This window comes from Crinia signifera, chromosome 11 (assembly GCF_055691185.1).
Source record: "Crinia signifera chromosome 11, ASM5569118v1, whole genome shotgun sequence".
Lineage (NCBI taxonomy): Eukaryota > Metazoa > Chordata > Amphibia > Anura > Myobatrachidae > Crinia > Crinia signifera.
Window position 1 is genome coordinate 7,511,546 of NC_139227.1, and position 27,511 is coordinate 7,539,056.

A 27,511-nucleotide genomic window follows, 5' to 3' on the forward strand; every position below is an offset into this window, starting at 1 on the left:
GTTAGTGTCTTATATAGCGCAGCAGATTCCGTTACAATGTCTTATATAGCGCAGCAGATTCCGTTACAGTGTCTTATATAGTGCAGCAGATTCCGTTACAGCGTCTTATATAGCGCAGCAGATTCCGTTACAGTGTCTTATATAGCGCAGCAGATTCCGTTACAGTGTCTTATATAGTGCAGCAGATTCCGTTACAGTGTCTTATATAGCGCAGCAGATTCCGTTACAGTGTCTTATATAGCGCAGCAGATTCCGTTAGTGTCTTATATAGCGCAGCAGATTCCGTTAAAATGTCTTATATAGCGCAGCAGATTCCGTTACAGTGTCTTATATAGCGCAGCAGATTCCGTTACAGTGTCTTATATAGCGCAGCAGATTCCGTTACAGTGTCTTATATAGTGCAGCAGATTCTGTTACAGTGTATTATATAGCGCAGCAGATTCCGTTACAGTATCTTATATAGCGCAGCAGATTGCATGTCTTAAGGAGCCCATACACGCTCCGATCCCGGCGTGCGTTCTGGGCTTAAATAGCATCCATCACATCGCATTGCATGCCTTGTTCATGCAATGCGATGTGATGAAAAGCAAGTACAAAAAGTATGTGCAACACATAGTTTTTGTACTGTGCGATGAGGTGCCGCGGGAGCGCGCACCTCAAAGCACACATTGCACTGCCGGGCTCGGAGCGTGTATGGGCTCCATTACATAGCGCAGCAGATTCCATTAGTGTCTTATATAGCGCAGCAGATTCCGTTACAGTGTCTTATATAGCGCAGCAGATTCCGTTACAGTGTCTTATATAGCGCAGAAGATTCCGTTACAGTGTCTTATATAGCGCAGCAGATTCCGTAACAGCGTCTTTTATAGCGCAGCAGATTCCGTTACAGCGTCTTATATAGCGCAGCAGATTCCGTTAGTGTCTTATATAGCGCAGCAGATTCCATTACAGTGTCTTATATAGCGCAGCAGATTCCGTTAGTGTCTTATATAGCGCAGCAGATTCCGTTACAGCGTCTTATATAGCGCAGCAGATTCCGTTACAGTGTCTTATATAGCGCAGCAGATTCCGTTACAGCGTCTTATATAGCGCAGCAGATTCCGTTACAGCGTCTTATATAGCGCAGCAGATTCCGTTGCAGTTTCTTATATAGCGCAGCAGATTCCGTTAGTGTCTTATATAGCGCAGCAGATTCTGTTAGTGTCTTATATAGCGCAGCAGATTCCGTTACAGTGTCTTATATAGCGCAGCAGATTCCGTTAGTGTCTTATATAGCGCAGCAGATTCTGTTACAGTGTCTTATATAGCGCAGCAGATTCCGTTAGTGTCTTATATAGCGCAGCAGATTCCGTTAGTGTCTTATATAGCGCAGCAGATTCCGTTACAGCGTCTTATATAGCGCAGCAGATTCCGTTAGTGTCTTATATAGCGCAGCAGATTCCGTTAGTGTCTTATATAGCGCAGCAGATTCCGTTAGTGTCTTATATAGCACAGCAGATTCCGTTACAGCGTCTTATATAGCGCAGCAGATTCCGTTACAGTGTCTTATATAGCGCAGCAGATTCCGTTAGTGTCTTATATAGCGCAGCAGATTCCGTTAGTGTCTTATATAGCGCAGCAGATTCCGTTACAGCGTCTTATATAGCGCAGCAGATTCCGTTACAGTGTCTTATATAGCGCAGCAGATTCCGTTAGTGTCTTATATAGCGCAGCAGATCCGTTACAGTGTCTTATATAGCGCAGCAGATTCCGTTAGTGTCTTATATAGCGCAGCAGATTCCGTTAGTGTCTTATATAGCACAGCAGATTCTGTTAGTGTCTTATATAGCGCAGCAGATTCCGTTGCGCTTTACATTTAATCGTTTCTGTAGGTGTAGGATTGATCTGCGTTTTGGGGTGATTAGCCCTGGTGGTTTCACCAGTCGGTACTTGTGAGTTATCCGGGCTGCCGATTTTGTCCTTAAGTTTGGTTAACTTAAGGACACCCGACCGACGCGATGCCCACGATTTAGCTCCAAATCGGGGGCATCGCGTCGGTCGTGGCCGTTATAAGGGGCCGCGACGCGATGCCCCCGATTTCCCATAGACAGTAATGTTAAAAGACACGATATCGGGGGCATCGCGTCGGTCGTTATAAGGGGCCGCGACGCGATGCCCACGATTTCCCATAGACAGTAATGTTAAAAGACACGATGGACCCGATTTCCCATAGACAGTAATGTTAAAAGACGCGATGGACCCGATTTCCCATAGACAGCAATGTTAAAATAAAATTACAATGTGAAATTGGGCAATATGTTTTTAAAAAAAATGTTTCATGGCCCCCCACCACCGTTAACGCCACCCCGCTATTAACGCCAACCCGAAGCGTGGCGAGCGCAGCGAGCCCGCGAGGGGCGGCGGTACGCGTCCTCCGACCTTTTCATGCCCTACTATCCACTAGGGCGTGGAGTGAGAATAGAATAGTGTGGCGAGCGCAGCGAGCCACCGAGCCCGAAGCGTGGCGAGCGCAGCGGACACCTGTGAAGCCCGCAAGGGCACGCGGATACCTGTGAAGGTGTCCGCGTCCCCTCGCGGGGCTCGCTGCGCTCGCCACGCTTCGGGCTCGGTGGCTCGCTGCGCTCGCCACACTATTCTATTCTCACTCCACGCCCTAGTGGATAGTAGGGCATGAAAAGGTCGGAGGACGCGTATCGCCGCCCCTCGCGGGCTCGCTGCGCTCGCCACGCTTCGGGTTGGCGTCAATAGCGGGGTGGCGTTAACGGTGGTGGGGGGCCATGAAACATTTTTTTTAAAAACATATTGGCCAATTTCACATTGTAATTTTATTTTAACATTGCTGTCTATGGGAAATCGGGTCCATCGCGTCTTTTAACATTACTGTCTATGGGAAATCGTGTCGGAAATCGGTTCCATCGTGTCTTTTAACATTACTGTCTATGGGAAATCGTGGGCATCGCGTCGCGGCTCCTTATAACGGCCACGACCGACGCGATGCCCACGATTTCGGGCGCGATGAAAAAATCGGCAGCCCGGATAACTCACAAGTACCCACCAGTCTAATGATTGAAACTTGCATTAGTCTGAATAGAATTAATGAATCCTAAATCTAATTTGATCAGCTAGCATTTTTAGGTTATATTTGCATAACAAACTACAATTGCTGTAATCTACTAAAGTAATAATATAATAATTCTCCAATAATGTTGCTATATTCAACCCGCTTGATTTCTGAAATAAATAGGCTTCCTATTAAATTTCATTAACATTTTGTACAGACTGCCCATAGAAATGCATGGTAGATTTAAAATTAAAGGGGAAATTGCTCACTATCCCAGCAGCCACTGCTATTTCGTTGTTTTCCCACTAATGCTATTGATATTAGTGGGATTTGAGATTGGTTACATTTTTTCCCATTCATTGGACAAAGCATTTCAATAGGCTTTCTTTGTCCATTGAAAATGCCGATTTTGTTCCGCAGACTAAAATCACCCATTTTAACAAATTAAAAATAGACCTTGTATTGATTTTCTCATCACATTCTTCAAATTTTATGCAGATTATAATAGACGGGTTTATACCAAAGAAGTGTTTCAACCCTAGTACTTATTTCTAAGCTATGAAGGTGCCTGTTGTGGTTATTGAAATGATTGTTAACGCATGAACCATAGGTGGGGGGGGGGGGATAGTATAGGGAAACCATGGAGAAATTGTATATGAATTACCTGGTTTTCAGTATGCCCACATTTTACAAAGTTTACTGATGGATGCTGGCATACCTCCCAACATGACCCTCTCCAGGAGGGACACATTGCTCTGCTCCTGGACTTTCCTCATAATGTATGATCATGATCACCTGTGTTGAAAGAACTTTCTTAGCAATTAACCTGTTCAACACAGGTGATGGTAATAATACATTGAGAGGAAAGTCCAGGAGCAGAGCAATGTGTCCTCCTGGAGAGGATCATATTGGTAGATATAAGGATTTGTCTGGATTCTATGGATTTATTACGGTCTCATAGACTTTGAGGGTGGCACGTTTTTTTTTTCTATTGAATTTGGCAACCTTTTTCCATAGACGGCAGAAGTGTGTAGTACTATTCACACAGACTGATCATCTTCCAACGAAGAAAAGTCTGCACAACAAAACCAACCCTTTTGGCACTTTTCGTTTCTTTATTTGTGGTAGATTGCCATTCAGTTCCGTCCTACACATGGTGCCATCAGCCTGGATAATTTCAACATTTCCTTTGGAAAGAAAAAAAATAATAAGTTCTTGCAATTCACTCAGATGGCATTAAGAGACTCTGAGCTGGGTCTGCCAGGCCTCCCAGCGTAATGTGGCCATGCCAGCCTGGCTTGAATAACAGGGGATCTGACATGCATATGCCAGTCCCAGCAACACAGCCAAACTTTTTACAACAGAGCCTGAAACCTCAATCCATAGTCGGCTGTGACTAGTGGGAAAACGTTCCTTGTATATGGTAAAGATTTTTTTTTTGTTTACAAAAAATGTAAGAATCAAGAATTTCCATCCACATTGTCAGGTCGCACTTATAGCACTTGATGATTCATATTGTAACATTATGTGCAGCAGTAGGCTCCTGTCACTGTGTGGGGGACGGCATTAGAGAGAGACCTTTTCCAGGGGACTAGCCTAACATGACTGGGGGACCATGAGGCCACACCCCTTTGTATAAGGCCACTCCTTTTCCTATGAGGCTACACTCCTTAGTCCCTTAGGGGTCTATGTACTAAGCAAACTGCCATCCTGGAGCTTGTGCCATTTGGGTGGTGATATGGCAACTGTCACTGAGTAGATAGTGGGGGAGAGATTTTAGCCTCTCTGTATGGCCAGGACCGTTACGGTTTTCACTCCATCACCAGACCACACAGGGGCTACAATCTTGCAGGTGTCACAGGCAGCTCCACCACACTGGGCACCCCACAGATGGGGACAGACCTCCCGTCCGGAGTCCCAGAGATTGCTGCATAAAGCTGGTCTAGTCTGTTGTTCCAGGGTCCAGAAAGTTTCAGATTATACCCAATACAAACATTAATATAGTCACATAACCAAATTTAAAAATAAATATTCATTTTTTTTATAATTAGTTTCTGAAAGCATAATGATTGTGATTTAAATACGTTAAAATAAGTGATTTTATAAGTTCACCCTTATAACCATTCGCGTCGTCCTCCCTGTACAAGCCATAATACAAGGTTGTGTACACAGCAGGGAGAATCTAGTTTCAGTGATGTGGTTGCTACTGAGTTTGTTCTGTTTTTATGCCCCTTGGGACTGTCAGAAGATAGAACAAATCTTTTTCAATAAGCACCTTTTCCTTTCTCTATATATAGTATGATTGCTGACTTTTGTGTACAGTGTTAAACGAATAAAAATGAAGGTTGGAGATGAGGGAGTAAAAAACTTCAGTGGATAAGTCTGCAATGCAGTAAATAACAAGCCCAAGGGTTATGGCCGTCTGTACAGAGACAGCCTGGAGATAAGGCATTTGGAGGAGATGATATAGAGGGTGTAGGAGGACAGAAAACCTTCCATTTATTCTGCACTAACTTTACTGGGAAATTGGAAGCTCGGCTTAATTTCCAAACAACGTTAATTTCTTCAGTGATTCCGTTCTTGTCGACATGATCCGTACCGCGGTTAGATTATAGCATTATTCAGTAAAACCCGTCCTTTCCTTAGCACACGACCCCTAAGCTGGATGTGTTTAATCTTCAGGCGGCCTGTTGAATGCCGTACTCTTATTTAAGCCATTTTCGTTTTGTATAGTGTCTCCAAGCCAATCAGTGACTCCATTATATCCATTTTTTTCAATTTACGAACTTCCATCAGTGATTTTTTTTTTTACCATCTGTATCGAACCAGCCAATGTTAAGATGAGCTAGATCCTATTCTGCCTTCCGTCAGCTCTGAATCTTTTATTGTAAATTGAGATAACTAGGTAATATTGTAAAAAGCAAAGTCATACGCTGGTCTAACGTTCTGCTTGTGAAGGACCGATGTCTGCCTCCTCGGCTTCTCTCCCTCCCTTCCGCTCTCCTTCCCTTGTCCTCATGAGGTGCAGATGGTCACATTTGCAGGTTAACTAGAACAGCTGGAGACACATTATTAGTTCCCTGCTGCCAACTCATATTTGCTTAGCCCAACCCCCCCAAAATTATAAGAAATATACAACATCATTCACAAGTTGTAGGCCGGTGACGATGCTCATCCTGTTCTCTATCCGGCCCAATTTTATTAAATTCTGTTTACTTGCAAAGAAAAATGGTAATTATCGCCCTGTTCTGTATAATAGCATAAATGCATAAACTGTTATAGGAATGGCAGAGGCCAATGTCTCCGGGGAACCCTAGACACATTTTTTAATGTAGCGCATTTGTCTGTGGTGGCAGATTGTATGGTATATCATAATATTGATAAATTCCACTGTAGGAACTGACACTTCATAGCATTAATCCTAGTGGTAAAAAAACGTGATGGAATACTATCTTTATACAGGAAGGAGCTGTAAGCGATGACAAGAGCGGACATTAGAGGGGCGGCAAAATGCTTGCAAAGTAAAAGCCGTGCATCACCTTGTCATGTGTAATGTGGGGTTTTTTTCTGCCTCCATTTTGGAGCCGTGCGGATTTTCTCAGACTCGAGAAGATGGCTAGAAATGGATGCTTCAGATTAAGAATAGTGAAATCAAAATGTGATTCTTTGTAATTGAAGAAACACTTATTTAATGATGAGGCAGTTAGACATGTCAACATTCCACGCTGATCCTGTTACAAAGTTTTAATCGCAAACTGGTTGTGGTTTATACCAAAATGGCAGCCATTTCCTGGTGGTGTGTGTATGCTTGAGCTTATTGTATACCTATTTCAGCAGGAAAGTCTCTCTATCCGGACATTGTCCCTTCCGGGGGAACCAGTGTCTTGCATAGAGATGGGAAGGTTGGGGGAGCCTTTGATCACCACAGCAAAGCATTGCTTATAAGTTGGGAGGTCTGATATTGCCTGGTGACTACTGTGCCTTGCACCATACACAACCCAGTCCAAGGTGGGCAGTGTACAATACACAGCCTAGTTCCATGTGGTTAAACTTTGTTTTAGGACTAGTTATTGGTGCTGAATCCAAATGTTATCCGATTTCTCAGACTGGCTGAATTTCCAGATGAGTATTTAAATCAGCACTACTGATATACCCCAAATTCATTTGAAGTTCCTGGGAACAAGTTACATTTTGTTGGTCAGCGTAATACTAGCACACAGCACTGTGGTCATGGGTCCGATTCCCACCATGGCCCTAATGCCCCTTTCAGACCGCACTTTGTAAACGGTATATTGCCGTTTTTTTACCGTTTTAAAACGGTAATCTGTGCGGTCTGAAAGGTGCATATCCAATTAACCGGTTTGAAAATACAGTTTTTTCAAACCGGTTAAAATGCAGGGTCCTACCCGTTTCAGACCCGGTATTTTGGGATCAAAATCGGGTCTGAAACGGTATTTAGGACCCAGCCAATGAGCTGGGTCCTAAATTCAGAGCAGCAAATATTTAATGAGCACTCATTAAATATTCGCAGCACTGGAGCCGCCCCCCGCGCGTGCCGCCCCCCCCCCCCGCGCATGTGTCGACACCCCCCCACGCGGCGCGTGTGTCGACACCCGCCGTGCAGCCGGTACCTTCGTTGTGGATCCCGGCAGTGAAGTATGGTCGGGGAAGCACTTATGAAAAAAAAACGTCTTTCAGAAAATTGCTGCCCCATAGGAAAACCTGTTTTAAAAAACTGTCTTTCGTATGGGGGCAGCCATTTTCCGAAAGTTACTTTTCTTATAAGAAAAGTGACTTTCGGAAAATGGCTGCCTCCATTCGAAAGACAGTTTTTTAAAACAGGTTTTCCTATGGGGCAGCCATTTTCTGAAAGACGCTTTTTTTCATAAGTGCTTCCCTGACCAACTGCAGTGCCGGATCACGCAACGGAGGTACCGGCTGCACAGGGGGGGGGGTTTGTTAGCCCTGGGGTGGGGGGGATTTGGGGGTGTTAGCCCCCGGGGGAGGGGGGGCAGGGGCGGCGCGCGCTGAAGACTGGCTTTGACCCTGTTTTTGGAAAGTTTCCAAAAACGGGTCTGCCAGTGTAAAAAAAAACGCACTTAAACGGTAATATACTGTTTAAGAGATGCGGTGTGAAAGGGGTTTACCTGGCAGGCCCGTTTTTGGAAACGTTTCCAAATACAGGGTCAAAGTCAGTTTTGCGGTCTGAAAGCAGCATAACTGTGCAGAGTTTGTGTATACTCTTCATGCTTGAGTTTCCTCCGTGTACTCCGGTTTCCTCCCAATAGATTGTAAGCTCCACTGGGGCAGGGACTGATGTAAATGTTCATATATTCTCTGTAAAGCGTATATATGTGCGCTATATAAATATCTGGTAACAAAGAGATGTGGGATGCAGATATCTGATTGTTTCCTTTTAGTTTGAAAACTACTCAAAAGAATATGGCAATAGCCAATTCTAGCATTGTTCTGTGCACCAACTTTCATAAATGTCCCATAATACATCTCCCAGTATGCCCACTTCAATAATGTGGACAAGTTAGGCCGCACCCTTGTTATGACCAAACATGCATACATCCTACGGCTACCGCACCGCTCAGTGATTAGGCCTCGCTCCCTGTGATGTGAAGTGTGTGCAGTGCACATGTTGCTGGCAGTGACAGTGTAATATTATTGTCTGTTCTGGAATACATTAGCAATGGCACAACCAGTGGTCGACATGGGGGTTTTCCCTGTTTTTTGAGCCATGTGCCGACAGGCGGTATTTCATGCCCTACCATCCACTAGGGCGTGGTGGAAGAATAAAATAGTATGCCGAGCGCAGCGAGGCACCATGCCCGATGCATAGCGAGCGATGCGGTGCTCTGGAAACTGTACATGTCGACTGTGTCGACATTTGGCTAAAAAGGTGAAAAACCCCATGTTGACCTTTTGACTGTCAACCTAACGCTTGTGTTGACTTGATGGTGTCGACCTAATGCTTTCGACCAACTTACTGTAGACCAAACAATCCCAACCCGATGTAATTGTCCTTTCTAAGCTTTGGTAAATAAATGTGAGCAACGTCAGTAAATGTTTGATCAGACAATCTGGACATGGTCTTCCCTCCTTTGGTTACACATTATGTTGATTTCCAGCGTCACTAAATAGCTATTTGACGTTTTGGTAGCTATACTTTTTCACGCCTTCTTCTGGCCGCATCTATGAAGAACTGCATTTAGTACCATTTCGGGTTTGGTTTTAAATACAAAACACTTTCTTGTTTTATGGCACGTTAACCCGCAACCATGGCAGCCCTCTTTCAACCCTCATTTTTTTTGTCTGATTTTTAATTTGTTGAGTGCACGATCAAAGTCAAAGCAAATGCCTTCTGTTGAGCTGCTGAAAGGGCATTTTTATTTTCTCTTGTCCGTCTGAAAGTGAACACAATTCCAAAGGCTTCATCATTATGCAAATGAGCTCAATTGGATTTGCTCCCACAGATGCCTCACCAGGCAGAGGAACGACAGGAGGCTTCCTCTGCTTGGATCGAATTGAGCGGTAGAACGGCCTCTCTGCCCTCACAGACGCCAATGCCCATTTTAATATAAAAGTCAAAATGGAACTTTGACAGCAGTTTGTATGGTAACAAACCAAGTACGGGGTTATTCCCCTCAGGAATCTAGTTAGAGGCGCAAGGTATTGTTCAGTACAATAAATACAACATCCTTGTTTTTTTTTCCGATTCGAGGCCTGTAATGCTTCATCACTTACTATATACCAGCTGAGGGAGTGATTCCTTCTTAACAAGCTTATAAAATACTTGAGTAATTTGTGAGTTTATTGGAGAGCTGATTACAAACACCCCCTTATGTACACTTCAGTGCTAAATTAACATCACCAATAACAACAGGGTATCTTGACGCTTTTTTATTTTTTAATTTATTTTTCGAAATTCTTTTGATGTTTGACACAATGTTCTATCGTTTGTGATACATAGGACGTAAGTGGCCCTTGTTTCACTGTCTGCTGCTCTGCATTGTTCCGCATCAGCAGAGTTGGAATTCTTCGTATAACTAGATCATTGTTTAATCCTTTAGAAGCCATTTGTGTTAAGGCACCTGCAGTTCTGCATCATTTGTACGACAAATCTCAATGTCTTTGCGGACGGGATGGTAGGGTTTTTACTCTACTCTAGTTTAAACCCAGTGATAAGAAAGCGTTTACCAATAAAACAACAGAAATGCGTTCTTGCTAGATTTGCTAGTCCGGTGCACCTAGGAAAAGAGTTCAAACCTTTTAAATACTGTACAGGCTTTATCAAAGGGAGAGCCAATGGGATACGGTCATTCGTTCGATTGGCACTGTCCACCGAAGGTCGACAGGGTTGGAAGCTTATCCCAAGCATTAGGTCAACACTTGAAAGGTCGACAGTGAAAATGTCAACCTGAGTTTTTCACATTTTCTTTAGCGGTCTTGTGCCGACAGGCGGTATTTCATGCCCTATCATCCACTAGGGCCCCGGAATTGAATAGTATGGCGAGCGCAGCAAGCACATTTTGACAGCGTCCATGTCGACATCAGGAACAAAGAAGTTACTTATGTCGACCTTTTCACTGTCTACATCGCCATTCTTGATCTAATGCTTGTGTCAACCTGCCAACCCTATCAGCCTAAGCCGTGTCGACCTAAACCCAATGACACATAATGGAGCCAAATCTAAAGGTGACCATACACCAGTACAATTTGGCCCATTTCTATAGGATTTCAACGCATCAGGCCAATAAACTGTAAAAATTGTCAAATCCGATGTCATTTACTTATTTTGATCCAAGGCACCGTTCCATTCACATGGGATTGACAGATTGTCGCTGCTGCACTGGTTTTTTTTTTACACAGACTCGCTCCTTGTTTACCCTTAGATATTGTTTCTACTGGAATAAATGTGTTTTTGTGACCTGTTATTTTCATTGTAATAGCCTCTTTAAAATCCTTTATTTAAATTTAGTAGTCATGTTATACACTGTGTGTTTTTATATTTTCTTTCCATCTGTCCCTGCCCCAGTGGAGCTTGCGATCTGTTACCTACCACACACACACACACACACACACACACACACACACACACACACACGGATCCATTTTTATTAGAACCTGTAGATTTTAAGTATTGATGGAAGGTGACTGTACAAATGCCACACTTACAGGTGCCCCTTGTTGGAAATGAACCCTTGACCCCCCAGTGCTAATCACTGGGCCATAGAGGTGCAGCGGGTCTTGGTCAGTGGGACCCACTATGCCGCAAGGAGCGGCCTTACTGCTGTGTGTGACCCCACACACAATCCTTGCGGCCCAGAGGGTCCTACTGAATGGGTGCCGCCTGGCCGCTATATATGCCCCCAGCCTAGGGCATTTCAGGCATCTGTATAATGTGTTTCTATGCTATAAGCCAGCATTAAGGCCCATACACACTGGATGATTTTATGGCCCGGCGATGAGCGCTGATGCATCATCACCGGCCATCGCTGCTCACCTGCTGGTATTACCAGCACACAAGCAACGGGGTGGATGGCTTTCCATATCGTCCTGCCATGGGAAGCTTTCCAACCCTGGGAAAATGACGGGTGAATATCGCTCAGTGTGTATGCAATGAGCAATTTCCACCCAGCGGTTTTTTTTCTTTTTTCTTTCCATCATCACTGTGCATACACGCTGGGCAAAAACAGCCAGTTTGTGTTCACCTTAAAGGGAAATGCAGTGTACACCCGTGTCTGTGGTTACAGTAAATACATGGTATACAGGGTCTGCTTTGAAAGTGAAAACCGTTTAATTTCTACAAAACTTTACCTTAATCAAAGCTACAAAACCTGTTTCAGAAAGTTTTACAATTAATCGCCGCATACACAGGACAATTTTAATTTGAACCCCATAAGGAATGCAACCCAGAGGCAATATAGTAATTATTACAGTTTGTTTTTAAACTTTAAAAGTAATATTTATAATAAATGTATTTGAGTGCAATAATATACCGTATATGGAAAACGGGCCCCATAAAATAAAAATACTTTGGGGTATATTTAACGGAGACGGCAGTTCCGATCTATTCAATGCTAGCTGGTTTTTTTTTCGGTAGGTCGAAATTTCCCGACCTGCAGAAAACCAGGTGGCTTGACGGAATAGCCAATAATCCACCTGCTTTTGACGGAAACACAGCCATGTTTCTGAAAATCTCAATCCGACATGTTGGATTGAGGCAAGTAGAACATCGCAGGGCGAGCAACAGCTTACATTGCGCTGTCTGCTGCATACCCGTACCCTCACGCCGCCCCGCCGGGTGAGAGCAGCTGACCGGCCCCGTCCCATCTCCTGGCAATCGTGAGGCCGCTGCGCTCACCCAGTCCCCACGCCGTCCGGGTGAGCATCAATCAGTGACCAAATCACATCTGGATATGGCGGCTGCATTGCATAATGGATGCTGGATCCATTCCGTCAAAAGAATTTCAGAATGGATCCGGCATCAATTGAATACTTGCCTCTGTTTTAAAATGAAATATACATTCATACAATACGTGAGTCTACAATATACTGTATATCCATATATTAATTAAGCTGTGTCCAGGGGCGTAACTATATATTCCTAGGCCCCATAGCAAAGTTTTTAAGGGCCCCCAAGTTAGCAACTGATGGTGATACATGTATTTAAAACATATTACTTACACAGTAAAGATGGGCCCCCTTCAGCTCTGGGCCCCATAGCAGCTGCACCCATTGCACCTATGGTAGTTACGCCCTTGGCTGTGTCTCTCTCTCATGTAGCAATACCAAGTGTACTTAATTATTAAGTTGATTTCATACTAGTAGGCCAGAGAAGATCGCCCTACCCTCTGTTTAGTATATAACTCCTCTATAGTATAATATACAGCCAGTGTACTTTCTATCAAATATTCAGTCTTGAGACCTGACTTGAGCAGTCGCTAAGATCTGTCGTGTCACATGACTGCTTACTGCCTATAGAAGAGGCATGTCTTCTCCAGACACACTCTGTGCCACTGTATTTGTGTGTGTGTCTAAATTACAATGCAGGTTCCTCCCTCGGCATCACGCAGTAACATACAGTACTTGCTGTACATCAGACATGAACATGTTAAACATTGCACGTATGATTTTCCCCTGAATGATCCACTGCTAAGCACACACTTGTTTTCATTTGGGGATGCTTCCAATCAATCTGAGAAAACAAAGACATATTAATGTTCACCTGTGATCAGTCGTTTCAAGTGCATTTGAGTTTATTAAGGATAAAATTACTGGAGAAGAATAATACCACTCACCGCTGCTTTTAAGTCTTTTGTTTCCCAGTGGAGCCCACTGCACACATCGTATATTATTTTATCCATTTCATATATGATTCACTATGTGAGAAGAAGCCGTCTTCTATCAAGGGACCCTATGGTGCAGTACATATATTTAGCTTGAAATATATATAAACAGTATTCTTTGCTCGCTTCTAGAACCAGCATCTATTGTTTTGTCCTTGAATGGCCACATATGAATTGCACTGCTATTGTCCTTATTCTGTGCACCTGGGCCCCTAAGGGAAATGAGCGGCTTGCTATTTTTGTGGCTAATGGTGGCTTTAAAAAGGGCATCACTGTCGAGTAGCGTAACTGGCACAACAAAACGAGTGCTTGTCACAGAGGATCAGTTAGATCCTGCCACCTACTGTTCCAGAACTCAAAAGGAGGCTCTGATCCTGTCAAATCCAGCCAAACCTCCAGAAAATATCTCCACTAGCAAGTCTCCAGATGCAGCGAGAAAGAGACGCTGACAATTATCTGTTGTCAGACCAAACGTAGCACTGACAAAAACAGGCAAGGAGGAGGATGTCATCGGTGTGCCGAAGCACAGAAACAAACGCAACAGGATTCCAAAAGAAATGACTGCAGGTTTTCTTGCACGCTAGCTTGGCCGACCGCAATATGTCCACGTGTCCAAGTATAAGGTGACGTCCTGTAAAAAAAAAAAGAAGTAAATTTTTCTACAAAGTCTTATTTAATTTCCTTGGTTGGTTACCTTTATCATCCTATATATTCTGTATAATTTTTATTTTTATCTGTATAATTTTGAATAAAGACTGGAAAGTGTGACTGTGCTGGGGCTGTATGGGTTCTTAGACTGGGCAGCGGTGGTGATACCTTTTAGTGCCTTTGGAAAAACTGTCACTGCAATCGGGTGCCTTTTAAATATGAGCAGGAGATCAATGTTCTGTGGCCTGGTAGCACCTGCCATGTTTACAGAAACTGATGGGAAGTTCTAGGCTCAAATTCCAAAAATGTAATTTCTTTCATTGGGGGAGGGGGTGGGGTGTTAAGATATTCTAAGGCGCATATTTGGGCTGATATGTAACTGGTACAAAGGATATAATGTCCCTCTTCCACATACTAAGTGCACAGACTTGGTGCGATATGAGCTTCTGAGGTTGATTATATAGTCAAAAATGGAAGAAAAGAGGGCACAAATTGCACAGTGTGTATACAGCTTGCGAAGCAGACACCGAAGCCCTCGCCGCCCCCCCCCCCCCCCCCCATCCCTATTGGGATTGGCATTGCAGGAAAAATAGACTGTTCAGGAAAGCAAATTTTGATAATTTTGTGTACAGTCTAGGCTATCTGAATCAGCTATAGTCAAAATCTCAAGTAAATATAGTCAAAATTGTATGGTTCTGGGCTCCGGGGAGTTCAAGAGAAATCCCAGAGTCAGATTCCTACCATGTGTTTGCACCTTTACATGCTGTTATTTTCATGCCTGCAAACAAAAGCAGGTGATCTACTAAACTGATTACATTAAATAAATATAGTTTTTGGAAATATCCGCATCAGACATCCTAGCTAGAACATTTGGTACAGGTTAAAATAATTCTAATTCTGTCTTCTCATGATCTGAGTACATACTGTAGGCTAAATTTTTTCCCATTTTTCTGTGTAAGTCATCGTCTCGAAAGGTTAATTTGTGACAAATTGCTAGAAACCTACATTACAGCATTGTAGTTTGAACCTCTGTTGTTTTGTTCTGTCCCTAGAGAGGTAAATTTACCATGACGAATGATGCTCACTATCAACCTGGATATATAGGTGGAATTAGCCTGTTATGTCCCCCACTCCACCCTATAACCCTTCGTTCCCCATTGTTGTTTTTTTTTTTTTATGTGACCAGATTATTTTTCAGCTGAATTCTAGCTTTGGCCCCAAGTGGCCCAAGGATAAAAAAAAAAAACAAAGAAGGGTCAGTTATGAGGTTGAGTTCTTTCAGTGTTTCCATGGAAACTGACCTAATGCAAACCCAGGAGAATTTTGGAAGGCTCCCTAGGTGATAAACTCACTGTCCGTACCATCAATCCCCAGCCTTTGAGAACCCCAGTGTGCCTCATTGTCAGAGAGCTGTTTTGATAAGCATCTTTGTCCCCTCTGTGTCACGGTAGGACTCTGAGACCTCATTTGTGCTTTCGGAGCCCCCAGGAGTTAGTGGATAGTCCCATTTTTTGCCTGACACACATCGGAACACAACCTCTCGGGAAATAAATAAAGGGAGCTCAGACTTTTCCTCGTGGATTAATTAGAAAGTAGGTAGGAACAGAAATATAGGGCAGTGGAAGGATTTGGTGCTACAGAAATAAACAGAGGAAGTTTTTTTTTTTCTCTCGCCATCACAGTACAGCAAAGAAAGTGAAAAGAAAAATAGATTTGGAATGCAATGTCTTAATCTTATGGGGCATTACATGGCTTGCTAGTTAATTGCTAAAATGCTAGTTAATTCAGAATGAAACCATCTTCTTCTAGCCTGTTTTCTCTTTGAGATTGAGTAGTTGTTTACATGAATCTACTTTCGGTACACACTTGTACAGGAATACTTATCGATTTTGCTGGCGGAAGTCCTTCTCAAAGTGCACACTCCTGTCTACACACCTTTACCATGTGCTTTCCATCCATGAAAGTTATCTGTATAATATATCAGCTGAGGACCTAAAGGTAGCACTGCTGCTGGCGAAGCAGCGGGTACTTCCGAAATGCGCGCTCACTCCACTTTCTACCCAATATTTCACCACTGAATCTACCGAAAAACTGCACATAAAATCTTATCTTCAGATCCAAACTGTTTTATTCTGATAGCGTATGATGGAATGTTTGTATACATCCTTAAGATCGTATGATTGGGCCAGGAACGGAAAGAACAGCCTGACAATTCTGTAGGTGTCCACCCTAATAAACAGTGAATAGCAATACAAACATTTTACAATAAGTCTAAGGAAAAGAATATTGTTTCTTTTCGCATGCGTCCTTTATATTTTTCCTCTTTGACCATGGATTTTCAACTCTTCGAGGCCCATTTAGAGGTTTTAGTTCTATCCATGCTTTAGCACAGGTGTTTTTATACCTCCGTTATTTTGAGTTAACTATCAGTGCTCAAGCCTGGGTAACACTGTTCTGGGCAGAACGTGACCGATTGCTTGTGAAGTCCGGCTTGTTCTTCAAGATCCCTGTTCAATGCTGTCGAGGAAAACGGCATTGAATAGGGCCCCACCGTCGGGAATGGCGGTGGGAGATTTGAATATCCCCCTTAGTGTACCTTAAGGACCGAGGTTGGGAATGCCTGTTTTAGACCATCTCTGTTTGAATGAATGCTCAAAAAGTTGAGGATTTGTTCGAGAGTCACCGGAAGCCATGTTATTACAGAATGTGCCAGGACGTCTTTTTGTAGGTCTTATGACTGCTACACATAATTGCCTCTCTGTCTACAATGTTTATTAATTAAATACAAGGTGATTCTAGTTGTTTTGACACTTGTGACACTTTAAAAATGGAAAATTCACATAGGAAGTATGTAATTGGAATCCGCAATTGTTCAAGCTCCCCCGTATTTAGGATGTTATTATTGAAGGTGTTTATTTTACACATTTCAACGTGACATATTGGTAATGTATTCTGTCTCTCGTCAGCTCTTTAATATCAGCGCCGGATAACTGCTGAATAAATTACAGCAGCAGAAATTCCACGATCGTAAAAATACTGTTTCATGTCATTTTGTTTCTTTTATTTTTCCTTTTTTTTTTAAATAAATAAAAGAAAATGAATATTTCTGTAACCTACATTGCTAGCAGCATAGACCTCTACAGATGATCCAAGTTAGTGGCACGGAACGTGAGGCAGAAGTTTAATGAAATATTGCAGATTGTACTAATACACCGTTAAGTGATTTTTTAAAATTTGTTTTTAGAACCGTTCTGAAGTAGAACGTTAAATAGCAGTGGCTGTCTTCTGAATAGATGCGTCACTAGTCTGTAGTGACCCAGGTTTAGGTGTGTTTATAGAGAATCGGATACAGTATGACCGTAACTAGTTGGAACTCACAGATCTACTTCTACTTTTGCAATTTGGAATTCCATTTCTGTCATGCATTTGCTGCTATGTATTTAATGTAATAAAAGTTTCTTCTCGGTGATGAGAACAGTTCTAGCCTACTCTACTCTGGTCACTTAGAACATAACCATCTAAAAAATGGGAATTCTGCACTTAAAACTATACATAGAAACAGATATGTCAGCATTTCTTACAAGGAACGAAATAAGTATTCGTGCACAGCATAGAACAAAACATGTATAATGGAGCGTTTTCTAATATTGGGTCTTTACATATAGTCCATCTGTTCAGAAATGTTGATTTGAGGATTTTGATGTTAGTAGTAGGGGAAAGACTGGGGTGTCATAAATGGTGGTGGACTTATAATTGTGGATGTGCACCCTCACGCTGGTCCTATTCGTGTGGTTACATCCTAAACCATCCAGTATAAAAAATGGAAATGTCCCTTTCTTAAACTGCACTAGCTATAGGGCTTATGCAAGAAGCTTTGGAGAGCAATAAAGTACCAGGCAATTGGCTCCTAACTGGCATGTTACAGGCTGTTAAAAATTACAGGAGCTGATTTGGGCTTTATCTATCTCTCTCTCCAAGACTATGGGGTTATTCAATAAAGTGCCTTTTATTCAACTGGTTGAAAAAAACTGCACTTTTAACCATTTTTTCATGTTGAAATTTAGATTCGACGTATTCAATTAAAGTGACAATTTTTTTAAAGAGCTTTGTTAAAAATTGCGGATGGTTCAGCTGGTTTTTAGTCATGTTTTGCCGATACAGTTTAAATGTAAAAAAAAAAAAAACTTAAACTGCATCAACGAAAGTGATTAAAATCCAGCTGAAGTCGTCTTCAATTCAATACTAAAGTCCGCTTTTTCCTCGCGTATTTGGAGATAACGGACTACATCGATCACCTCCTTAGTGCTTAGATCTCTTAGTTCATTGTCTTTATTTGCAAGCGATGGGCTAGCTCTGGTTTGACATTATTATATAGGTTTGTCGTGAATTTCACGAATAAGCTTGTTGGTTTTAGGACTTTTGTCGTCAACCCTTAATATAATCCTAGTCCTCTATAAATCTCTGGCAGCAGTTCTCACATGCAAGGCCAGAAAAGTTGATCCGTATATTGTATAAACCATTTCTCTACCATGCAGTCCTTGCCTCATCTAAGCTTCTGATTTTTCCGTTGGGCCACACAGCATTAAACCAACGCTGCGCCACTGAGAGATTTGTGTACGTATAGAATAAAAATAAGATGCAATGGAGAATTAGTGTGGCGTCTCGTGTTACAGCCTAATGACAGGGGGCACTACTGGCAATCCTTCTGAGCATATACGTACTTGCTCATTTCTACATTCCCAGCCATTAACCGGCTCTAGATTGGTACAATTAGAAAAGGCAATTGATGCATCAGCTAAATACTTATTATTAATTACACTGCATCCCCACCAGGAGGTTGCTGTAATTGACACAGCCCGTAAAATTGTAAGAAACGCTGAATGCATCTGTGCCTTGTGACAGACTTGCTTGGCTAGAAAAATATAAAAGAAGCTGATTCGCCCCCCCCCCCCCCCCCCCTGATATTCTAATTTGCCGTGGTCCCTAGTCATGACTTGTCCGGCATAAGCGGTTTTAGGACATGACTGCAAATACCATTTTTGCATCACTAAGAGTAGCTGACCCTAAGCTCTGGGGCCGCAGGAATGTCTGTGTTCTGTGCAGTACTTGCCTGCCTAATGCATTTAGACCATGAGCATTGTGTAGTCGGCGCAGAGAGGTCAGTGACTCTCTAACAGGCTCTAAATTATGCGCCTAAAAAAATTATACAAATTCCTGCCTTCGACATATGAAGACACCGCCCAGGTTTCACCTTCAGAAATTCACATAATCGTCTGTGATTCGTATCTGTGCCCCCTCCTTTCTGGACCGTTATGGAAATAAGTAGTTGTCTGTCAAGGATCAAATGCTTTTGCAGACAAAAGTAGGTAGTGAGAACATTACAAGATACTATCATCTCCCCATGATACTAGTGCACAAAGCTCTCTCTGTGCGGCTCTTGGCCTGATATAGTTTCAGCCTGACAGAATCCAGCAGGCCTACTTGTTTTAAACAAGAGCACATCCTATTATTTTTGTGCGTAGTGAAGTGGAAAATGAATGCTTATTACCCCAGCTTTTTTTTTTCTTCCTAAGATCGTATTTTGCATTGCTCTTTGCTAATGGATCCTAAATTAACTTGTTCTCATCGTTGCAGTGAAAAGGTTAAACAGAATCAGAACGTCTGTGATTTTAAAATTTAAATACACTTACTGGTTTTTTTTTATATAATTTTTACACATAAAACCTTTTTGGAGGACCCTTCTGTATAGAAGCTTGGCAATACAGGTTGGGTATCCCTTATCCAAATATCCTTTATCCAAATTATTCCGAAAACCAAACATTACAGAAAGTGACTTTTTTTTATTTATTTTTTTGGTAAAAGCACTACTGGGGACATCAGTAACAGCACTACTGAGGAAATCATATGTAACTGGCACTACTGGGGGCATGATATGTAACTGGCACTACTGAGGGCATGATGTGTAACTGGCATTACTGAGGAAATCATATGTAACTGGCACTACTGAGGCTATGATATGTAACTGGCACTACTGAGGCTATGATATGTAACTGGCACTACTGAGGAAATGATATGTAGCTGGCACTACTGAGGAAATGATATGTTACTAGCACTACTGAGGCTATGATATGTAGCTGGGACTACTGAGGCTATGATATGTAGCTGGGACTACTGAGGCTATGATATGTAGCTGGCACTACTGAGGCTATGATATGTAGCTGGGACTACTGAGGCTATGATATGTAGCTGGCACTACTGAGGCTATGATATGTAACTGGCACTACTGAGGCTATGATATGTAACTGGCACTACTGAGGAAATGATATGTAACTTGCACTACTGAGGCTATGATATGTAACTGGCACTACTGAGGACATGATATGTACCTGGCACTACTGAGGCTATGATATGTAACTGGGACTACTGAGGCTATGATATGTAGCTGGCACTACTGAGGCTATGATATGTAACTGGCACTACTGAGGCTATGATATGTAACTGGCACTACAGAGGCTATGATATGTAACTGGCACTACTGAGGCTATGATATGTAACTGGCACTACTGAGGAAATGATATGTAACTTGCACTACTGAGGCTATGATATGTAACTGGCACTACTGAGGCTATGATATGTAACTGGCACTACTGAGGCTATGATATGTAACTGGCACTACTGAGGCTATGATATGTAACTGGCACTACTGAGGCTATGATATGTAACTGGCACTACTGAGGAAATGATATGTAACTGGCACTACTGAGGCTATGATATGTAACTGGCACTACTGAGAAAATGATATGTAGCTGGCACTACTGAGGCTATGATATGTAACTGGCACTACTGGGGGCATGATATGTAAGTGGCACTGCTGGGGGCATGATATGTAACTGGCACTAAATATGTGCAGGAAAATCATTGCTTGGCATTTAAATTCAGTACTTGAGATTGTACACAAACTTTGTTTCATGTTTTGAAACCTTGTTTTATGCACAAGTAAAATATATTGTGTATTTCATGTATTCGATGTGTTTGTACAACATAAATGCAAGATACCTCAAGATACAGCATTGTAATATTAAAATATTCTGAAGTACGGAATAATCCGTTACCCAAAGTGCTCAGGACCAGGAGAATTTTGGATAAGGGATACTCAACCTGTATATGTTCTTTTGACAATAATTAGAATGTAATCCTACTCCGATGTTAATGGTTTTATATATTCTCCTTTTTTGTGTACAGTATATTATTGCTAAATGTATACACCATAGTGCCAGCATATTTTGTTGTGTTGTACAATGGACATTTTAGGTTTATTTGTCTGTGTCAAAATAATCTAACAAAAAAGGTCCTTTCCATAGCCAAAGCTGTCCATTAAGATGATTTATGTGCCCAACAGCCAGCTAATGGTTAAATGAAAGTTTGTTTTAAATAATAATCCCTCTGTGCAGGTAATTCTCAAGACTAATGTAAAGCAAACATATAGACACACATGATAAATCCTGTCACCTTCCCCAGTTCTATGAGGCAGACTTCACATTATCCCTGACACTGCCTTGTCACATAAAGAGATGCAGGGTCTATGTTAAGATGTCATATTCACCTGTGTGTTCATAAATTATTCAGAAAGCGTCTTTTGTGATGTGTGTGTGTCCACACAAGTGTCTGATTCCTGCTACACAAAGCTCTCTTCCATGAGATATATGGAAATGCGCATGATAATCTATTTTTGCATACCTAGAATATGATTTGCAGAATTAGGTTTCTATTACAATTTTTCTTAAACGAGGTTTATTGATTTTTCTTTCCTTTTTTTATAAGTTTCTGGGTTGAAATGAAGTATACCGGATTGCTCTGGGATTTATAGTCCTCTGGGTTAAGAGGAAGATATTTAATATTCAGTAGGTCATTTAAATATTCCCATGATTATTATGTGATGGAATACCAAACTGCCGGTAGTCTCTGTTGGTTAGGGGAACAAAGTATTTTACCTTTTTAAAAATTTATTGTATGAAGTCATTTAATGATGTAACAATGGCCCTTATTCTGGTTGGTGTGGTAATATCTGCGTGCGTTCGGGCCGCCGATGTTTTGTGTCTGCGCATGTGCAGAGGCGTCTCTGCGCATGTGCGAGCGGGGCGTACGGCCAAATCCCGCATGAAATGTCAACACTCCGAACAGGGGGTGGAGAGGGGTGTGAAAGGCTATTTGGGCTCATTACCATATGCATACGCCCCGCGTTTCATGGGCGTTCCCATGCAAACGCTGGGCGTACGCATGGTAATGCGGCCGTGACGCACGTGTAGGGGGCGGACATATGACATCGCCGGATGTCAGCTGCCCGCCCAGATCCCTGCTTTTGCACGGAAAAATGTCCGTGTGGTCTGAGGTTGCGGGAGCTGCGACCATCGAATGATGGGGGAGGTTCCCTTAGATGGAGGAGGCGTATTCCATGAGAAATACACGTGCGGTCCGTTCGGACAGCTTCTTACCGCGTACGGACGGAGTTGGCGATCCGTACGGAAGGCGGGGTTTCGCACGCACGGTCCTGGCCGCATATTCGGATCCGGCCGCACCGATCAGAATAAGGGCCAATGTTTCCAGAAAATAACATGTATAGAATTGTTTTCTTTTTTTATTATTATTATTTTGTTTTACACATTTTTACATTCCTGTAAATGTTCCATGTAATTGAAGCTCAAATCATCCGTGTTCAGTAACATTTATTCTTTACTAGCTGAGCCATTTTGGCCCTAAGCTCATTGCTGTCTGTGAGATCTGAGGGGGGATGTTCTAACATCCGCGCCCCCTATCGCCGCCCATCTCATTCATAAGGGATGCAGTTAATTTGCCGGCGGTCGGAATCCCGACACTGGAATCCCGACCGCCGAAATCCCGAAACTTTCTCCCTCTGTGGGTGTCCACGACACCCATAGAGGGAGAATAAAATAGCGTGCCGAGCCCGCTGCATGGCGAGCGCAGCGAGTCCGCAAGGGGGGGGCGATCCATGTCCCCCCCCTTGTCGGGATTTCGGCGGTCGGGATTCCAGTGTCGGGATTCCGACCGCCGGCAAATCGTATCGGATCCATTCATAATTATCGCATATGCGATCATTATGGCAAAGGACAGCTCTTGCGTCGGGACCCGACGGCTCTCCCCTCCCTCCCTTACCCTGCGCTGGTGTTGCTGCTGCTGCGCCGGGCTCTCCTCCTCCCTGCACCCAGAAGAGGATCGTAGTGCAGGGAGGAGGAGGTCACAGGTCCGGACAGCACAGCTCTGTGCTGCCCGGACACAGGTGCGGGGCGGCGGGGTCCGTGCGGGGCGGTGGGGGGTCGCGTTAGAAGCACATAGGCTTCTATGGGGCATCGCCAGATTTTTCTGGCGCTGCCCCCCACCGGGGTAACCCGGCGGGGATGCTTACCGCATTTTTAGCTTCGAGAATCTCCCCCCTAAGGCAGGATATACACCATACAGATACATCCGTGGACCGGTCAGCGCACTTGCAGAGTGGTCGATCCACCGCTCAATGTTTCGCTCAGGACACCCAACTGGATGGCCATTTAAATTTTCTGGGTTCTGCTGTGAAGGCGCTCGGAGACATTACATGAACTGAGCAACACAACTGATTTATCTACAGTTTCTTATATAGCGCAGCATATTCCGCTTTACAACTGATGGCTGATATCTCTCAAGAGCTATAGTCACATCCTGTGGTGTCTACGGTTGATCCTCCGACCTCCTGTACATATGCACCAGGAACCAGTGTTGATTAACCGCTCAACTGGGCAGGTGTATTTAAATGTGCACTCCCAGTTGTGACATCAATTGTGATGGATCAGGCAGTACAGAGGGAGCCATCCTCATCTAGCCCTTTAATAGGATTAAGTGAGTAATGGGATAACTTTGCTAATGTATTTTATTTATTTACAGTTTCTTATATAGCGCAGCATATTCCGTTGCGCTTTACAATTGGATCTCATACGGTTTTGTTCTATGTATTGTTTTGTAGCTGAGAACAATAGGCCTTGGCTCAGCATGGCTATCCAGAGATGGCTAGATGAGGCTGGCTCCATCTGTATGTTTTAGGACCACACCGCTCAATCTGTCCAGAGATATATCTGCTAGTGTGTACCCAACCTGCCTTTCTCCCCTCCACCCCCACTGCTCGTGCTGCCTGTGCATCTGATACAGGTGGGAGGGATTTGAGTCTATTCAGCCATTACATTCCAATATGACCTCTTTTTTTTTTTAAGCATTTGTATTCTATAGATGACATAACTAATAATGTACAAGAAAACAACCCAAACACAATATCCTGGAATATGCTCAATATACAGAGAGAGTGTGGAAGTTATTGCCAAGTGTATTTAGAGGAGAGAGAGGGACATTTTCTTAACTCGTTCATGTGTTTTTTTCTTACCCAAAACTACTTGTTAGTGCAGTGTTATATATATATATATATATATATATATATATATATATATATATATATATATATATATATATATATATATATATATATATATACCGTACCAGACCTTTCCCTAGCATTTGGTTCCTTTGATAATGAGAAATTGTATTCAACTACAGGATTGTAAGCAAATTAGTTGTATTGGATCTTTGTAGACGAACGATGTATTTCAGACTGTAATCTGCTGTGTCACTAACGAGTGTGCATCATTTGAACCTTGCAGAGGAAGGAATCAATCATGAGTGCAAGCTGTGCAACCAGATGTTTGACTCTCCGGCTAAGCTTCTGTGTCACCTGATTGAACACAGCTTTGAAGGAATGGGAGGAACATTCAAGTGTCCTGTTTGTTTTACAGGTAAGACCAGATCCTGGCTTTACTTTACCATTTATTTTTATGAAATCAGTGTTTATTGAAGTCAAACAACAAACCTACATTGTGATGTAAACAATTCCAAGGCCATGATACTTCACCAGTTTTAATTAGAAACTAAATGGTCCATTGAGTAATTGCCTCCACATATAGTTAAAAAACCAAATTGACTAATGCCTCCGTCTTCACATTTGTATAATCAGTATTAAATATGTAAGTTCTGGGTGCAAATTCTCCTAATGATCTTGTGCGATGTTCTATAAGGGACATAGGGGCAGCTTGATTATCACTTCAACAGGCTTAACCTGCCAGCCAATCAGCTTCTAACTGCCGAGTTATAGGCTGGGTTGGGAAAATGAAAGTTAGGAGCTGATCGGTTGGTACTTTGCTACCGAACGCTTCACCAACTGCCATAAATAAGTAAAAATAAACAATTTGTACGATGTATTTCTAGGTATTGTTTATTTGAGCTATGCTGATATTTGCGCAGTTTAACAATTGTTTTGTAATATTGCGTATGCACGTACACGCCAGAAAACACTTACCGCGCATACGTAAGTATAACTGTGCAATGGCAGGTGATGCGTAGGTGATCCCTGGCATTAGAGATGGTGACAGCAGATGTGACTAAGTAAGGAATTGCAGCCACGCATATGAAGCTTCCGCCTCTCAGTCAGAGTCACCGGCTGTATGCTGCTTATGTCTCACACAATAGGTTTTGTTTTGCTGAACTGCGCTCTCTCTCACTCTCTGTCTCTCTCTCTCTCTCTCTCTCTCTCTCAAAAGATCGTAAAGTAAAAAAGACCAACACAAAAAAAACACATCCAGACATTGAACGGTTGTATAGTTGCATAGTAGTCAGCAGTTAGTACAAGGCCAGCATCACCCAGCAGCCCCTATGCTGCACATAAGACAATTAGCCCCCACGCTATACCTCCAGTAGCTTCCCTGAATGTGCTTGGAGCCTACGCAATGAGCGCAGAGGAGGAAGCCCAGCAGCAGTGTGTGGGGCAATGTTGATGGGCAGCAGCAGCGAGCCCTTCATAGAGTGTCAGTGATGCCAAGAAGCGGGGTGAGCAGGTACTTATTATTACCCAGTCCCAGACTGCTGGAGAGGCCCCTGGGTCTGCTGCACCACTCCCGTGGATACAGACGGAATCTGCTGCATAGTCAATGGAGAGACTTTCGCATTGTGCCAAAGTCTCTGCTCGTTAGTGCAAATGCACCATGTTCAAAATATCACTGGCATTAACCGGATAGGAGGGACCCACTGCCCGCCACTATTGGAGGAAGCTAGTGCCTCCCGTGCTTATGTGTGGTATTAAAATGTTGCTCCCTGTTCAGCGTGGTGGGATAAATGAAATACTATTATTTTTATGGGGCATGGATGCACCCATACTTTTTTTAGGACATGTCCCGTTCATTGCCGGGCCTGATGTGGCTCTGTAGGCCCCTGCGTGCTGAGATACTTGGAACTGGGCTTCTGAGGCTTTAGATGTCATTTCAAGTTAATGTTAGTACTGATGCACCGGAATCTACCGGTAGATCATAAACGACCTTTTGGCCAGGTCGGACCTACACTTACTGTATGCACATAAAGGCGGAACAGCCCACCACCAGAACTTGTGGATTTTTGTTTATTGTCGGAAGGTTGAGTCGGATACTCATTTCTTTTGCTTGTAAAAGTTTTTAATGTTTATTCCATTTAGTTTACTCACTTCATCCGAGTAGCCTATCCCTCCTCCTCCTCCTCCTAACCTCTTTGGCTCCTCCTATCCTGCCTACCCTACCCCTCCATCCGTTCCTACTATTCCTATTGTTCTTCGTTCGTCCACCCTCCTCCTTTTAGTCTGTTATCTCTTATGAGTAGGGCCCTCCTTCCTTACGTACTCACCCTACCTCTTTACCTCACCAGTGCTCCTGCCCTGTTCATCCCTTCCTCTACTTTATCTTCAGTCTCAGAATTAATGCAGATTTTAGTTCTACCAGTTATACGCCTATTAATGCTGTATTTTATCATCACACCCTGTACGTTACCTTGTAATTTTGTTTTTGTTTGCTATGTACGGCGCTGCGGACACTTTGTAGCGCCTTATAAATAAACAAACTACTACGAGGAGATTTCTTATAAATAACTATTGAAATGCCACTAAGTGCATTCCACTATGTGCATTATCCATTTGTTTAAGTATGTTTCCGATATGAATCCTACCGGGCCTAATAGCAGGTGACACCTGTTGGTGTCACCAATTCCAATGTCAACTGTCTTTTTTAGTTTTAATTTTGAAATCCGTTTTATGATGTTGTACATTGTAACGGCATTTTTTACTTTATGCCACATGTGCAGAATGTACCGTACAATAAATTATGCACAATTGAGCTAAATGTGTTTACAGGTGAAACGCCACGTCCCAGCCCTCGGTGAGTGGGAGTCTTCCCCCAGAATATAATGAAGCAATAGCTGTTAAAGGCATGATTGACCACAGGCACCTGGCTGTTAATTAAATCAAAAGGATGCAAATAGCCGGAGTGTGATACTTCGCATAACATCGCATGTTAAGAAGTTAAAAAATAAAATAAAAAGCCGCTTAAGGAACATTATA

General features: G+C 42.8%; 1 protein-coding gene across 1 annotated transcript in view; it reads left to right on the forward strand.

The window, feature by feature from the left end:
• The window catches only part of ZNF423 (zinc finger protein 423), a 240,761-nt gene that overhangs the window by 189,915 nt on the left and 23,335 nt on the right, over positions 1-27,511 (forward strand). The window contains exon 6 of the mRNA XM_083165243.1: positions 24,762-24,893. Coding sequence (XP_083021369.1) covers positions 24,762-24,893 — 132 coding nt within the window. The remainder of the gene's footprint in view (positions 1-24,761; positions 24,894-27,511) is intronic.